Source organism: Cyprinodon tularosa, unplaced genomic scaffold, assembly GCF_016077235.1.
Source record: "Cyprinodon tularosa strain WSP-4 unplaced genomic scaffold, ASM1607723v1 ctg330, whole genome shotgun sequence".
Lineage (NCBI taxonomy): Eukaryota > Metazoa > Chordata > Actinopteri > Cyprinodontiformes > Cyprinodontidae > Cyprinodon > Cyprinodon tularosa.
Genome location: NW_024039042.1, coordinates 478,906 through 496,485, shown reverse-complemented (window position 1 = coordinate 496,485; position 17,580 = coordinate 478,906). Strand labels below are relative to the sequence as shown.

Genomic DNA, 17,580 nt, shown 5'->3' with positions numbered 1-17,580 from the left:
CGTAATGCTGCCACCACCATTCCACATGGTGAGGATTGCATATCCAGGATAGTTAGTGTTACCTTTCTGTGAGTAAACACAAACCAGCATGGCATAGTCCTGTTTTATCTGGACATGGTAAAAAACAAAATATATACACATAGTATAAAGGTAACTAAATACTAATAAATGCCAATATTTTTGCAGCAATGTGCATCTACCGTTGGTTCACTCCCTGTAGATTGTGTGGAATCAAAATCCCTCCAGGTTTCCTCTAATTTTTTTTTTTTTAAGGAAAACCTGAATCCAACACTTTTTAGATAGATTTAAGTATCATGTGTAAATTAATGCAATTTCTTATTTTAAATGCATAACAGCATCAATATTTAATACGTTTCTTCCCTACGTGGAATATCTTTAACCTCCCACCATTTTCAACAGTTGTGTGTTAAGTACCCAAAAAGTATAATTTCCTCCAAAGTAGGTTAAAAAGGCTACGAGGATGAGTAACGCATAACATCTGATTTATAATGTAATAAGACTAAAATATACATTTCTGTGCAAAGTTTGCTACTTTGAAAGACTTATAGTCAAGCTGAAGACTTTTCATAGATTTTTATGAAAATAAAGTACCTCCAGTGACAATATCCTGTTTACTGTATATTAACTTCACCTCCAACAGTCCAAGGAGACCCAGCAGGTAGATGGTAAGCTTAAAGATAATTTGAGCAACTATTTCGCTCTGGAATATGTTTTGTTTAAAACAAAAGCTTGTTTTTCATGCATTTAAATGTATTTCCAGTGTTTAGTGTAGCAATACATCATGAAGTAAAAGCATGGTGCAGCAAAACTAAAAAAAGTTACTCATAAATTTAACTTGCTATTCCTTGTCTGGTTTTTACCTTTTATCTAAGGAGTTTTAGTGTCTCTTCCCCCCAGCCTATCAGTTCCCTACCTGCCCCCCCCCAGCTTCACTTTCTGCCTCCCACTGCAAGCTACAGCAAGTCCTTCAGGGGATCCGAGGTAAAGTGATCCTCGCAGCCCTAACCTGCTGATAAACTGCCCTTTCACCCTTAGAAACGGCACAGGTTTATCATGTTCTTAGAAGCATTTTGCTTTGACACTATAGACTGACCAGTATATTATTTACTGTAAATGATGGAAAAACCTGTTTAGGCACAAAGTATTTTTAAAACACTCCAAACAATTGTGTAAAAACACAGGCCTTTAATTAGTTTCTTTTTTTGCTTTAAAATGGACAAACATGGAGACATTTTATTACAAGAGCGAACTTCCCTTATTCAACTCAATCATACATGCACTGATTGATAAATGCTCATTTCTCAACCTCCTCAGTTTCACACATACACACCTCCACCAAACTCTATGCATAGATAACACTGGAAGGAAGACGGGTGGATCTCTGGAAGATAACAGATTTTTTTTTAGTCTGATCTGAATCCGAAGTCCGCTCCATGGACAATAGGATCCTAAGCAGTTCTTGCGGGTTGTGTAGTGTCATCTGCTGCTCTGATCCGCCACCAAATGCTCCCCTTTTCTCAAAAGAGTCGTTTTTCGTAACTGTGGGAAAGACAAAAAGACGGAAAGAGAGATCACACGACCTGCTGGAGCTCCACAACAGAGGCACTAAGAGGAAGTCTAACTGGCGGCTTGTGTGATTGTGGTAAAGACATGAAACTAACAGATAATCAAGACAATGGAATATGAAACCAAGTAAATCCATGTTGAAAGCAGAGTGGAAAACACCAGTCTGGGTTCTGAGTTTATGTACCTGTGTAGACTGTGGACTCCACCCTCCATCTGAGCTGATGTGGTTCTCTTTTCAAATTTCAGATCTCCACAGTACATCAGCGCTCTGAAAGGACAAAAAGAAGCTGGTTTACAAGATGTTGGCGGTTCAACAGAAACTCCATGAACACCGAGCCTCCATCTTTGTCTCAGCTCGTCACCTTTCGTAACGCTGTATTTTAAGGTTGGGGTATCTGTACCTGAGCTGGGTGAGGCTTTTGGCCCCGATGTCTTGACAGGAGTGCTGAATACCAGCCAGCAGGTAGGGGACGAACTTGTGGATGGAGCCTTTATCCTGCACGGCTCCAGAGACGCCTTGAGCAACTTTAATCTTGTCACTTTCACTGTAAAGAAAGATGGAAAAATCAAGTTAGGCGAGTTCTGCTGGGTCAGAACTGTCCTACTATTGATATACCAGTGATGTTTATTCAAAACCTGCTTCGTTTGCCTCGTCTGCTGAGTGCTCAGACGTGCAGGGATCATTTAATTCTAGATTGTTTGTAGAATGATATTTTTTTTAACTTGCATGATATGAATAAAAAGAAATGATCTCTAAAATGAGACGTCCTCATCATCCTTCCTAGACTAACGGGCAGCACCAGCTGCTTCTTTAAAAACGTTACTTCATGTGACTCTGAGTTATTTTTCACACAGTTTAGTAAAGTTAAGATCTTAAAACTAAGTGTATAGACCTGTAATTGAAAGAGGATGTTCTTTATTTAACCATAACTGTATTGAGGTGAATTGTAAATCCTAGCAGAACTACTTTTTGCAGCAAACTCCAGTTTTTACACAAGGTTCCTGTGAATAAAGTTGCACCAACTTCATCCCTGTAATAATAAGTTGCTGGTTTGGACCAAATTCTATTAAAAAGGGCACTTTATAAAATGTGTGCCACTCTTGTAAAGCAGGCTCATCAGTCTTTGCCACAAGACTGACGTCTGACAGACCACTGAAAATGAAATGAGGAAGGGAGGGGGAAAAAAGTTTTTAAAGCAGGATACACTGAAAGTGGAACGGTTTTGGATATCTGGCTGGTATACCTGAAATATCGGGTTTGAGAGCCCAGGTTTTTGTCCATGGCGTCCAGGGAGCCCATGCCGCGGTATTTCTTTAGCCGGATCCCATCAGAAAAGAAATATTCACCAGGAGCTTCGCTGGTGGCAGCCAGCAATGACCCCATCATTACTGCAGACCAAAAGGAAAACTAAACGTATTAATATTTATTTTCAAACAGTTTCTGATGCCAGTTTATTTAAAACATTCAATGTTTCAACCATCCTGGTTGCATAATTTGGAATTTCGACTGATCTAAACTGAACTACATCTTCTAGATCTACTGCTTCATGTAAATTCCCATGCAAAGTAGAGCCGGATTGACTAGATGCCTCACCTGTTGAAGCTCCCAGAGCCAGAGCTTTGGCGATGTGCCCAACGGTCTGGATCCCACCATCGGCTATGACGGGTACGCCGAAACGCCTGGCGTACTCAGAGACTTTATAAACAGCCGTGGCCTGAGGTCTGCCGCATGCCAGTACTGAGAATACAGAGAAGGGCGCAGCAGGAGTCAATGACTGGTTTTAAAGCTGCAACTTTCACATTATCTGTTCATGTCTAGCAGCTTTTCCAGCTGTACCAAAGTAAAACCAGGAACTCATCCAAGATAACCTGATTTGTTTGGAGAGAATTCAAAATATGTCCAGAATTAAAAACTACAGGAAGTGATTAAAAAGTAAAGGAATGCATTCAGTGCAGGACAAACACGAGCTGGTGTCTTCCTTCGTGTTAGATGTCAGAATGAGGAAGTTAAACTTGCAACATCAGCACAGAAATATTGAACCATTTCCCAAATCAAATCTGCCAGCGTTTGGCTTGATGCAGAAAGCCCATAGAATCGAGAAATACTGGAAACTTCAGCCGGTTTATCAATATCAGAAAGAGGAACATGATTTTAGGGATATTAGCAGGTACAACATTACTCGGAGTTTCTAATCAAACTCTAGTTTGTTTAACAGAAGTAAGCAAAAAGCCTAAAAAATAATTAATAAATATTATATATGGTATAAGCATTCACATTATTGATCATCAAGAATTGCTGCTTAAATAGTTCTGTTTAGAAAAACATCAGGAATAAAATAACAGATTTAGAGACTCAGACATAAAACAAGAAGCAATGACTAAGTGACAAGTTTCCCTACAGAAAACCCAATGTGAGGACGATCAGTTACAAGAACCAGGGATTCCATTATAGCCGAGTTTAAAGGCCGCTGCATCCGCTCACCTTTTAGCTTCTACTACATCCACGAAAACACCAAACCAGAGGTCAGATGAAAACACTCTGGGTGGTTAATAGATTAATGAGGAGACAAGGAGCAAGCAACCCCCAAAACCCCAGCCATCAACACCTGCAACCAAGCCTACACCTACAGATGCAAAGCAGTCACCAGAGATGCACCAATCGGGGAATCTGGGGCCAATTTCCCACAGAACTGATTTCTCTTTACTTACTGGAAAATGTTGGTTTGTTTTTCTGGGTAAAAGTATTATATTGTAATAAATCTATCGCTCCTAAAACATCTTCTTTAAACAGCTGCCTTTATTCTGGACATCGAGGAATCTAATCTCTCAGATGGAGGTTTCCATGTCATGTTAAACTGTTATATATTATACAATAACCATAGAGGAGCCTTGAGGCGCTCAGGATCAATCACTTATGTTCTGCTTCAAACGCTGCGTGAAAGTATATTACACGATTTAAAAAGTTCACCAATATTAGGAAACAGTAAAATGACATTTACATCTCTAACTCCCTTTATCGTCAACTAATGAAATGATAAAAACTAGAATTAAAAAATACTGCCATTAACTGAATTTAAAATAAAAACTGGACCATGCACAAAAAAGAAAAAAATGAAAATATAGGTTTAAAAACTAATTCAAACTATCAGAGAGAATGTGCTTCATTTATCACTATGCATTAATATAGGTTTGCATTTTTCACTGTAGTGCGTTAAGCCGGGCATACACTGGACGATTATTTTTGCTTTTTTCAGCCCGATTCTCCAGTCGTGCGAGAATTTTTTGATCGGGCCAACTTTCAGCCTGATGGTGCGTCGTGTGGTGTACAGGGGGTAATGAGGGGCGATCAGCCTCTTACGACCCCTCCTGATCAGGAATCGTGAGGTCGAGAAAAAAAAAAAAATCAAACAGAGCGTCGAAACCACACGTGTGAACATACATCGTGAGCTGTGACCTTTTAAACCCTGCGGTTTCATCTTACAGTTTGAGATGTAGCTGCGTACAACGATTGAAAATATCGCACAGTGTATGCCCGACTTTACACCAGCAGACGACACGTACAGCAGTGTTTTGCTGCAGCAGTCCGTCCTTATCTGAGATTGTATTTCTATTTATTATCTATAGTTGATTTTGTATGCATCACATAAAAGATTGACACAGACCAAAATTGATAACTGGAAGTTGTGTTCATAGTTAGAAATAACTGGATTCCCTTTTAAAAATGTATTCCTATCACAACTGACATTAAAATAATAGTTTTTTACTTTGTCATTAGTTTTTTTTCTTAAAGCGTCTCACGTTTTAAACATATTCCCTAATAGCAAAAATAGATCATATAAAATCTTTCCATAGTTGAAGTCTGTTTTTTTTTTTTTTTAAGTTATTAGAAAGAAAAAGAAAAAACAGTTTTCCGTTCATCTAAAGCAGGTAAGGGGGAAATAGATCTTCCAATGTCCCTCTTCAGCCAATTGCTCAGTGCATCTCTAGATGTTACCCAATCGGTGCAGCAAGGCTGTGAGGTGCGAGGGGCACTTAATAGTGGAACCAACAAGGCCCAGCACAAGTCAGCAGGGGAAACTTACTGGAGTATCCCGTAATAGAGGTTGGGGTTTTGGGGCTGTGGAGCTTTATAGCTGGTGGTACACTGAGGGGAGCTGGACATGGACACAAATACCCACAATAGCACATGGATGATAGCAGGGATGGAAGGAGCAGAGAGATACAGAAGGACGGAGGAGGAGGAGGAGGTAGGAAGACGAGAAGATCACAGTCAAATCTCCCAAAAAGTATGATGAAAAACAAAAAACAGGTCGTGTTCAAAGAAATCTCAGCTAACGGTAAAGAAACAAGCACAAACAAAAAAATATCTTAATCTTTTCATCTATTTTTAAATGAATTAGAAATTAACTACAAAAGAACGTCGCCATTAAAAACTTTGGAAAAAATAACACCAGCTACCAGTTTAAAGACACGGTTTCCCTGCAATTCAGCATTATTTCAGAAGTAAACAAAGAGCAGATTATTTTCTACAGAACAAAATCCTGTTGGTGATCTTTTCTAAAGTCACTCAAGGTTTGGCACTGCAAGAGAATTTTCAAATCAAACTGATCTCCAAATGGCTGCAGCTTTTCTTCGGTTCAGCCCCTCTATGAACAGAAACAACTAGGACAACTGCTCCAGAAAAATTAAAAAGGTTAAACAAAAAATGCATTCAGCTTGGATGTAGGATCAATTCGTTTAATTATCCTCCTTTCCAGCAAACGGAACCATGAAAAAAACAGGAGAGCAGGTTTGTGTTTCCTGAGTTTGGTTGTCATTTCCTCACCTTCCTGTGTGATGCAGATGGAGCCGCTGCCCATCCCAACCCTCAGCGCATCCACGCCTGCATCTATCAGGTTCTTGGCCTGAGCTGCAGTCACCACTGCCACAGACAGGGGGCGACAAAGGACTGTTAGAACTCAAAACTTATTTGAACAATTTCGAGAACTTCAAGGTTTTTCACTAATAAGTTTTTGATGGTTTTCTTGTCAAATCTAACAGCATTTCAGAACATTAAATGGTAGAGATGAATGAAATTTGTTTTTTCAGTTTAAGCCACACTTGTTCATTTAAATTGTGTGTAGTTACCGTTGCCTCCAATAACTTGTAAGCTGGGATATCTCTCTTTAATGTATTTGATCATGTTGATCTGGAAGATGGAGTTGCCCTGAGACGAGTCCTGTTGAGGGAAATGCACATCATCACTGTAAGTTTATTGGAGATATCGGTATGTAAAGATGGCAGGATGAATTCATTTTAGGACACAAAAGGTAGGAAGGAAAAGTTTCTGGGACATAATAGGAGAATGGGGGAATGACAAGATATAAGGAAAAAGTAAAGAATTAACAGGCAATATAAAGCAGATAGGGTAAGATGAAGGGAGGACAGGTAGAGTAATGAGCTATGAATGAAGGTACAACACAAAATGACAAAAAGAAAAAGTCCATCAGGAAACCAGTATGTTATTTCTGTAAACAGTAAGTCATAGCGCTCACCAGTACGACCACATCCACCCCACTCTGAACCAGCAGGTCCAGTCTGTACTTGTCGTCGTTGTGAGTACCGATGGCGGCGCCACACAGCAGCTGTTTCCTAGAGTCTTTGGAGGCCAAAGGGAAGTCCCGATTTTTCTTCAAGTCTGTACGTGCGATGATGGCCACCAGGGAGCCCTCCTCATTGACTATGGGAAGTTTACCTAGAGGGGGAATCAGAGAGGACAAAAAAAACAAACATGCACAATGAGCTTGAATATTTCTAATTTGCCTAAAGTCAAATGAAGCAACTTGTGCAGAAAATTGTTTTCTTAATCACCTTTCTTGCTCCTCTGCAGGATTTCATTTGCTTCTTTCAGAGTCACTCCAGCAGGAGCAACCACTAGATCCTCTCGCTTGGTCATCACCTGTCACAGAGGGAACGACAGGTTATCCATCCTGTTTATTCAGGGTCATGCAGGTCGATATTCATTTAGTCTTGAACAATAGATATTTCTTCTGTTTCAGAAGATGTTTTTAGAGCTATATGGCTTAAAATGTTCATCAGGGTTTATACAGCTCTTAATAACTCTAATATAATGCTATATATATATATATATATATATATATATATATATATATATATATATATATGAAGATAAATAAATAAACACGGCCAAATCCTTCATTATCTTTTTCTGTGCCTCGAGCTTCTGTTCCAAACATATGGCTTTAGGATCAACCAGGAGTTCATCCCAAACATTCTGATATATTTGACTATTTTTTTTTTCTGAAGCATTTTTAATGCCATGATGATCACATTTAATGAATTTTAATGCCAATTAAGGCCTTAATTTAAAAAATAATAATTTAATGAAATAATAATTTTAATCCTCAAAATGACCCGCACAAACCCTATTCATCCTGGGTAATTTTGAGGATCAGTCATCACTCATGCATCAGCTATTCAGATCAAATGGGAGTCATTAACCAAAAACCTAGAGAGAAGATAGTAATGTTTTTGTGTCAGATCTATAAATGAAGGGATGTGTCAATCTGAAACAACAGATGCTGGTTTAAGAAAGTGGATGTCATGACTACAGATGTTTTCATTATTTGAATGTGGATTACGGTATTTTCACGACCATAAGGCGCACCGTACTAAAAGGCGCACTCTCAGTTATGTGTCCCATTTCTGTATTTAACACACACATAAGGCGCACCGGACTATAGGGCGCGTTTTTTATATACAGGTACATGTCCTCTACTACCTTTAAATACCTCTACTGCATATTTAAAAATACAGCGGGGGCAAAACTGAGTATGACTGTGCTTTATTCAGGTATTTATTACAAAGTATTAATCAAACCTGGCAGCTGGCCGTGAGACAGACACATCGCAGATGACACAGCGCTGTGATCACTCCTAAATTAACTTAAAATCCTGAAACCTGCCGACAGAATATGTTCGCTTTTATTACCGGTATCCTGGTGCCTGCAGTTTAAATTATTTAGATGAAAAACACCTGCCAGCCGCCGCGGTGAACGAAAGGATTTCTGCTGTCGGCGCACCGCTGGTATGTGGGGGTCTGAGCGCCTCCGACAGAAATAGATAATCTGGATGAACTGACTGCAATTATGAAGTTTTCAGGTGGACTTTCTCACTTAAAAACATATTAAAACTACTTTATTCTCACTGATCACAGCAAATATAGCTGCAAGATTTAGATTATTTAGATGAAAAAACACCTGCCAGCCGCCGCGGTGAAGAGGAGGAGACGCGCCCAGAAGCTGCTGTTGAATTAAGTTTTCAGGTAGAAAAATAGAGCGGGAGCAAAACTGAGTATGATTGTGCTTTATTCATGTAGGCTATTTATTACAAAGTATTAATCAAACCCATCGAAGTCATCATCCTCTGTTTCTGAATAAAACAGCTGCGCTAAATCAGACATGCCAATTTCCCCTTCTTCGCTGTCAGTCACTTTCCGTGCAGCGCGGCTCCTCAGAAATAATGCTGGCTTTTGCAAAAGCTTGAAGAACAGAGCCAGCAGACACGTTAGCCCAAGCATCTACAATCCATCCGCAAACGGTGGCGTAACTTGCCCAGGCGCTGCCTTCCACTTATCCTGAAACTGTGGTCTCTGTCGGTCATCCATCGTTCCCACGCCGCTCGCAGCCTTACTTTGAACGGGCGCTTCACACCGATGTTGGGCGGTTGAAGTTCCTTTGTCAGACCCCCCGGGATAACGGCGAGCACAGCGTTCATTGATTCACCTTTTTTTTTCACATCGGCTGTGAGATGGGCACGCAGCGATGGTGATGCGTGGAAAAAAACACCTGGTCTCCTCACATAGGCTACACCTCCCTCAGCCACGCTTTCATCATCTCCTCATCCATCCAGCCTTTTTCATTTAATATCATATGTCATCAGAGCGCTGTGTCTGTCTCGCTGTCAGCTCCCAGATCAGCTTCTCTGATTGGTTGATGCGGCGCGTCCAGCAGCAAAACTTCAATTTTTCCATCTCGAGCAGCAGCAGCGCGTTGGCGGTGCGTCAGATGCTTAAACGCTCCCCGACGTGCTGCACCTGCGGCTCAAAACGCGCTGCAGGACCTTTTGCTGCACCTATACGCGCGTCAACCATTGACTTTGCATGTAAACTCGCTGCTTCTGCTGCACCTGCTGGGTCCGGTTCACACCGATGTCGAGCGGTTGAACAGCGAGCACAGCGTTAATTTGTTTCCCCATGTTTTTCACATCAGCTGTGAGATGGGCACGCATGGAGTTACACATTAATGGTGATGAGTGGAAAAAAAACACCTGGTCTCCTTACATTCAGCCACTCTTTCATCATCTCCTCAATGAGGTGGTCTCAAAAGTCGCAGTTACAACACACATAAGGCGCACCGCACCATAGGGCGCACCGCACATTTTTAGGGGAAAAAAAAGACGTTTAAGTGCGCCTTATAGTCGTGAAAATACGGTAGTGTTAATTGCAACGCCTCACCTCATGGTCCCATTCCATTTTATTTATATATATATATATATATATATATATATATATATATATATATATTAATATATGTATATTATTTTTTTATATATATATATATATATATATATATATATTTTTTTTTTTTTTACACAATAGAAATCCAAACAATGCCTGTCTTTTTGTTTAAGCTCTCAGTTTCTACACATCTAGCTACAGAAATATTCCCCCTTCTATTAGCAATACCCAGAATAGCAAATGTCTGCTAGCTTCAGTTTTTGAGTCCCGCCACTGATTCTCTGGTGGATTCAGGTCTGCACTTTGACTAGGCCAATCTAACCAGTGTGATTCAATCCAACCCATTCCACTGCAGATTGTGGATGTATGTTTCCAGATGCTGTCCTGTTGATGAGTGAACTTATTTTTAATACTTTTTTTTTTGTTGTTGTTGTCAAGTAACCATTTCCAAATAAGGGGGGAAAAATAAAAAAATAAGAAAACAGGTTTGTCTAGAGCCAGATTAATTGTTTTGAGATTGTGAGCACTGATCTTAGAAAACACGCAAATTGAACAGTTGATCTGCTTTCAACTTAAAACACAGTTTCCTCCCATTTTCGGTTTATGCATGTTTCATCTATACATTTATGACTCACCTCACTTAGCGGCAAGTTGTGATCCTCCTCCTTTAGAAAATCAATGTCTCTGGAAGAGATGATCCCCACCAGCTTGCCGCCCATTTTGCCGTTGTCCGTGATGGGGATCCCACAGAAGCCATGGCGCGCCTTGGCCTGGAAGACGTCCCTCACCCGCTCGTTTGGACTCATAACCACAGGGTCTGTGATGAAGCCCTGCTCGTATCGCTGGAGGGGTTGTGGGAAAACAGGAATTGGGATGTGGAACAATTGGGGGCAACAAAGGGAATACAAATCAATCACTGACTACATTCTACAGCTGGGAGACGAGCAACAGAGGAAGACAGCACTAAAAGATCTACAGACGACATCGCTGCCCTCAGGAAGTAAAACAAACATGCAGAAACAGACAGTGAGATGATGAAAAAAGATCAAGATAATATATAAATATAAAGGCCACATCAAAAGAAGCTATACTGAAAGAAAACATGTTAATAATACAACTAAAGGAGAAAGAGAAATTTGGGAATACTGTGATCAGCACCTTGACTTTGCGAACTTCGTTAGCCTGGAACTCTGGAGTACAGTTGTGGTGGATGAAGCCGATGCCTCCTGTCAACTGAGACAAAGAAACACACACAAAGTGCTGATAAATACTAAGATTTGCTATCTATAAACAGATACTTGTTCTCTGGCTAATTTCCAATAAGGTTTTGGGATGGGCACATGCCTTATGAACATCAGGTCAACAGACAGAAAGCGTTTCTGTGAAACTCACCGCCATGGCAATAGCCATGTTGGCCTCTGTTACTGTGTCCATAGGGGAGGAGACAAAGGGGGTCTTCATGGTGATCTGTTTAGTGAGCGCTGATGTCAAATCCTGAAAAAGACACACAGACGTTAAAAACACCTCAGTCTTTGAATCTGTGCCAGATAACAGGTCTAAACTTAGCAGCTTCAGTTTAAGTGTCCTGTTACAGAGTCATGGCTCAGACACAAAAGGGAGAGAAGGGGATGTGATTCCGTTTTATGATGGAGCACACATGTAGGAAACTCAAATATATGTTTTTATGTTTTTTTAAACAAAGAATTTAAATCGATGTTAACAAAAAATGAAATTGTGTTATAGTTTGGATAAAAAAATAACAGTTTCCGAATTCCCTTAACCTTGAATGTGATCATATTTGTTTTTTGATTTCCATTCAAGATTTTAACAAAAAAATATTTGTACTGTCCCTACAACTATATAAAAAAAAAATTCCCCCATTAGTGCCTTCTGTTTTCGCATTTTTGTCCAACTATCATGCCTTAGAAAAAATAAAATCTAAAAAAATTTGATTTTAAAGTACTTATTTTCACTAAATGGAAAAATACAATCCAAACCCGGTCCTTTATGATCCAATAGTGATGGAGTCTTCATTGCTGGTAACAGCTGCCATTAAATAAGTGAAATAGATCACTGAGAGAGAATTCCTTCTAAAAAGGTAACCATCTGCACGAGTTGCCCATCTAAGGCCCTGCCATCTCATGTCAACCAAATTTAGGTGCAGACTTTGACTAGGCCACACCAAAACCATTATTTTTTACCATTCAGACGTGAGACCGTGAGATTGTGCTCCGGCATAAAGCAATTGCATTAAAAGTAGGGGTTTCAGGAATATTTTCCCATAAAACCAATGTTGGTATATCTGTCAACTAAAGCCTATCAGCCAGATTCTGAGGCAGTGAAGCGACTCCAGATAATCAGATTACCGTCATGTTTCAGGGCTCCGTCCTTAGTAATCATCTACTGCTACATCCATGTAAACAATGGAAAATAGAACAAAAAGCCTCATTAGTATATCTAAATGCAGTTTTCTGTTACATTTTTGTAAAAATATTCAAATCAAGTTACATTTCACATTTTTTCAATCTCATTTACATTTAAATTTAAGACGATACAGACAATATATGCATATTAGCCTTAACTCTCATAAAAAATGTAAAAAATAATTCCTTCTCTTTGAGGCCTTGTGTCAGCCATCTTTTCCTAATTTGACCAGGAGAGGGTCATTCCTTTTTACCAATAGGGCAACCAATGTTTCTGTTGTAGATTTAGCCGCTGAATTTATGCCGCTGATTTCTTTAATAAATGAATTCCTACAGCAAAATTGCACAGGTTGAAATTCTCTGTTACAAATTTAATGTCTAATAAAGGTCAGGTCCACATGTTTGCTGGACTCAATCCTCATTTTCTTGATTGTTATAGGGGTCTGAAAATGTGTGGCAAGTTAGTCCAATTAAAATTTAATCGTCTTTTTTTTCCTCTAATCTCCAAATTATTCTAATGTCAAATATTGCACCAATGGATTTACCGTATGATGAGAAGAGCTTGATAAAATATCAATTCCAGAGACAGTTTAAAAGTTATGTTTTTTCTGTCTTTACTCACCACTTGGTCAGCAGTAAAGTCAATGTAGCCCGGTAAAATCAGGAAGTCACTGAGGAAAAAAAAAATAGCTTGTCAACTTAATCCAACAAAATAACTTGGAAAAAGTGATCTAACAGCTCTAAGAGCTTCAACATGATGATGTTTTTGTTTATCTTGTAACAAAATCACCAAACAAAATAACAAATTGATGCACAGAATGTACCCAACACCAGTCCATCTGAGCTAAATGTATACTGCTGCGTCTCCTAAATGTCATTGCTGTAAAATGTGTACTTTCTCTCTTATCCAGGTATTTTGGAAATGCAAAAACTAAACATTTCTGGAGGTCAGTGCATAGTCTCACAATCAAACTTCTGCAAATTCAATTCAAAGTCTCACCTCTATTGTATCTTTGGTACAGATTCAGATAATACTCTAGACCCGATCTTCAATAAATGGATTTGTATAATTGCTTATGTAGCCAAAAAATATATACTGCTAAACTGAAATCAAGCTACAGCACCAAAACTTAATCTGCTTAAAACAGTAATGAATGACACAAGCAACTGGAGCACCACAGTTAAAAGGTAAAGATCATTTTGCTAGAACATTGGGACCCTTCTGTGTGATATCTCATCTTGACCTAACATGATTTGTAATCGTGTTTACCTGTCTTTTTTTATGACAACATTGATAACAATAATGCACTTAACTTATTTTATTGTACTTATATTTATTATTTTGTTTATCTAGTTTTTTTTTTTTTTGGTTGCATTAAATTTCTTTTCCTCCCAACTTGCATATACACCCTTAATATTTGCAATCAGGTATTTTTCCCTCTCAGATTACCCATATGTGTTCAGAATGTTGTGTTTGTGTAACAAAATGAAAATCCAATTAATAAATTGAAAAAATAGCTTCAACATGTACCCCCAACACCGGCTACTTTAACACGTTTGTGAAAGTTAACTTTAATCGGTTTCTGTACGTTTCATTTCGAAATCCACAAATTCTGAATTTTTTTGTGTGATTATTGTGAACCCTGTTGCTAAAAAAAAAAGAAGGAGGATAAATGATTATGAGATAGAAGATATTTTAGAAAACAGGACAGAAAATAAAGAATGGAAACACAGCATTCAACACTTTTTAAGATCTTGTCAATTCTATTATGGGTATTTCTGCTTTCAATGGCCTCCAAGTAGGGATGGGAATCAAAAACTGGTTCCTGTTCAGAACCGGTTCCGTGTGTTGCAATTCCATGGCACTGTTTGGCAGCTCGATTAATCATTCTCTTAATGATTCCAGGCAGCACCGGCAGTACGACTCATGTTTTTTACGCAAGTTATGCACACGGCATTCAGTAAGCAAGTATGACGTGACCAGGCGTAAGTCTAGAAAAGCAAAACAAAAAGCATTTAAAGCGATTGAAAGTTTGGCTTCATTTTAAGGAAGAGAAAGATGGCAACAAGGTGCCTTGCAATCATTAACATCCAACATGCAGAAACACCTGCGCATATAACATGGCATACATTTTAACGAATGCTGTGTTTTTGATGCTAACCCCTAACCCTAACCAGCATGGAACATGGCAACTCTGGTGGTAAGTAGCTAGTTTTACATCACTGGCTGTGCTTAATGTGGTTCCTAGTAAATCAGATGCCATTTCTGGGAATCAATTTCCTGCCTCTCTTTGGGGTTATTAAACATGCTACTAAGTTGCTCCGCAGTTCAGGGAGCGAGAGAAAGGTGACGCTCGTTTATTTAAATCAGGGGGATATTAGTTTATTTCCCAAAATTGTAGAGTAATGCATTTTCATTAAACCGATGCATTCTCCATTAGATTTAGATGACTGTGAGGAGACAGGTAGCTTGGCTGGGTTACCAGGCTGCAGCTCCTGTTCACTGCCTTCTGTTTTGGCCGAGGCAGGCAGAAATCGAATGTCCCAGCTGAAGGTAGACAAATGTCACCGTGCACTTATCAAGTTAATTGTTTCAACGAAACGATAAGGAATTGAATTGTTTCACAGAATCAATGAGAATTGGAATCGTGAAAATCTTATCAATTCCCAACCCTACCTCCAAAAGACATTTAGATCTTAGACTAAGCCAGTCTGATAGACATAACTAGACTAACTGCATTAAGTAAGTTAAATAATGACAGAAATGAGCACATTCATGTCTCAGAACAGTGCCAGAAAACCTACAAAGGCTTGTCAGACAAGGAATTGGGCTATAAACAGGTCTTGGGAGTGAGTGTCAGCTTTTTGTATGGCTGAAACATCAGATGGTGTCATTAGTAAAAACAACTTGTCAGATGTATAGGAGCAACATTTTTTTTTCAGTTAATTGCTTAGTCAACCAATAAGGAGTGAGATCTCCATGTTGTGCACTGTGTAAACACTTGAGAAAGTATGGTGAAAGAATTCACAGCTTCTGGCAAAGTTCTAGGTTACTAAATAATTAAATGTTAAGAGTATTCAGGATCCACCAAATCAGGCCTAGTTTCTTACTGGTTAAAACTGAAATAAACTCTGCTTTAATTTATTTCTAAACTTGTCCCTTGTTGTAAAAATATCCAAATAAAAAAAACCATTAAAACTTTATTAGGATGATCATAAAGCTTTATGAGGATTCTTTCTTATTGATGTTTATAAATAGAGGATCCCAATGGTTGGAACAAAGACTAGAGGAACACTTTAAAACTTTACTATTCACTATATACTTTCACTATTAGCTGAATATCTAAGGGTCATCTTTGTTATTCTGTGGTAGTAACACATGATAGATTGTTTAAAAAATATTGGATACGAGAACATCTACTGTATTTATTTCAAACTAAATATTTGATCCTATTTTAAAGAGAGTTTACTTGTAAGTGAGTCCGTCTCCACAGCTGAACAGCTGCTGTCCTGTCAACCCGTCCTCCGGGACATAACTGGTCTGCCCGCTGATCAGGTAGTCCGCCATGCTCCAAATGGACAGTCACAACCAAACTATGAAACCGTTTCAACAAAATAAAAGAAAAACTGAGGTCTGGAGGAGGACGCCGGGGAGGACACAACACAGACCCAGAACTTTCTGCTCTTTAATGACGCTGCTGCCTCCGTTAAGCTAACGGTCCAGGTTTGGTCCAGCCGCGCGGGCAGCTTTTTCTCTCTGGGTTTCTTTAATGCTCAAATAAAGCAGAGTTTGTACAGAGTGTCCTTCCCTGGCCTCCTTGTCTCCGCGGGCCTGCAGATCATGTTCAGTTAACACGTGCAGCGCCGCTTCTGACAACTTCCGACAGTGACGCCACGTCCGGTTCTTCTTATTTTCTTATGGCGATTGGCAGGCAACCTATTGATGCGCATTACCGCCATCTACTGGAATGGAGTGTGGATCGAGATGCTATATATAAATTCCACCACAAAACAAAAATAAATAAAATAATAGGTAAATACATCTTATATTCTTTATATCAATTTTGTTTTCTTAAGGTATTTCATTAAATGAAAAAAGAAACATTAAGAAATAGAAAGTTTGTCCAAAATATCTTGTATATTTAATTGCAATTTATTTTCTTGTAATCGACTAATTCCCTTCTCTCAACAGAATATTAAGAACAGACTAACAAAACATGTTTCCTCTTGAAAACAAAAATCCCAATTTGCTGTTGGATGTTTTCCCATTTTAAATAATGTACTATTTAACATTGTATGATCAAAACGTAATCTGGATATAATGGTTTCCTCTTTTCTATTTCTTCTTGTTCTCCTTATTGTACCAACTTTTCTTTAAACACTGTAAAGCCACCTTCCAGTTCTATCCATTCCTACTGCTTTTGCCATCTTCCCTTAACCTTTTGGTTAATAGATTTAATTTTTTTTCTTTACTAAATGGTATATCAATATAACTACATTTTGTAGCTTATTTTGCATATTTATCTCCCAACTAATTTCCTTTCACTCCTATATGTGACGTATCCATGTAAAAATAACTATTAAACCTATTGCCTGAATTCTATAGATTAAAAATTGAATGTCTAATAAAAGTTCTGGTCTACTAATAGAATGATTAATATTGAATATAATGATGAACTTGAATCAGAACATATATTTCTTACAGGACAAACTTCCTCAATCCATCCTAAGGCCAAAATTATTCCCATCATCTCTCCTGCATAAACTGATATTCCATCAGTAATTGTTTTACATTTTTAATACTGAATTCTGGAACAATGAATGACACCCTACTGTTGCTCCTTGAAATTTTGAAGCATTTGTATAAATTGGACATATCCATAGTGCTTATGGTCTAAATAGATTTATACAGAAATTAGATCTAACAGGTTTTTATTTTTTCCTTTCTTTAATAAAGTAAAATCAACAATATCAGCAATTATAGACGGAGGAACTGTTTGATATTTCCTCATGTCCAGTTGACCCATTCCTTTATTTTTTTTCTTTAAAAAAA

General features: G+C 38.6%; 1 protein-coding gene across 2 annotated transcripts; it reads right to left on the bottom strand.

Moving 5' to 3' along the window:
* Positions 1-1,186: 1,186 nt before the first annotated feature.
* Positions 1,187-16,417, bottom strand: impdh2 (IMP (inosine 5'-monophosphate) dehydrogenase 2). 2 transcript variants are annotated; one of them, XM_038293853.1, is made up of 15 exons: positions 15,998-16,417; positions 13,150-13,198; positions 11,497-11,598; positions 11,263-11,337; positions 10,740-10,946; positions 7,438-7,525; positions 7,122-7,321; positions 6,715-6,805; positions 6,413-6,508; positions 5,670-5,741; positions 3,182-3,325; positions 2,832-2,976; positions 1,989-2,132; positions 1,772-1,855; positions 1,187-1,560 (listed from the first exon to the last, which is right to left on the bottom strand). In XM_038293853.1, the coding sequence occupies exons 1-15, from the start codon at positions 16,093-16,095 to the stop codon at positions 1,539-1,541; spliced, it is 1,617 nt and encodes a 538-aa protein (XP_038149781.1). In that variant the 5' UTR covers positions 16,096-16,417; the 3' UTR covers positions 1,187-1,538. The 2 variants fall into 2 exon arrangements, with proteins under 2 accessions (XP_038149781.1, XP_038149782.1); XM_038293854.1 differs by lacking the exon at positions 5,670-5,741 and having other exon boundaries at positions 15,998-16,095.
* Between the last annotated feature and the right edge of the window lie 1,163 nt (positions 16,418-17,580).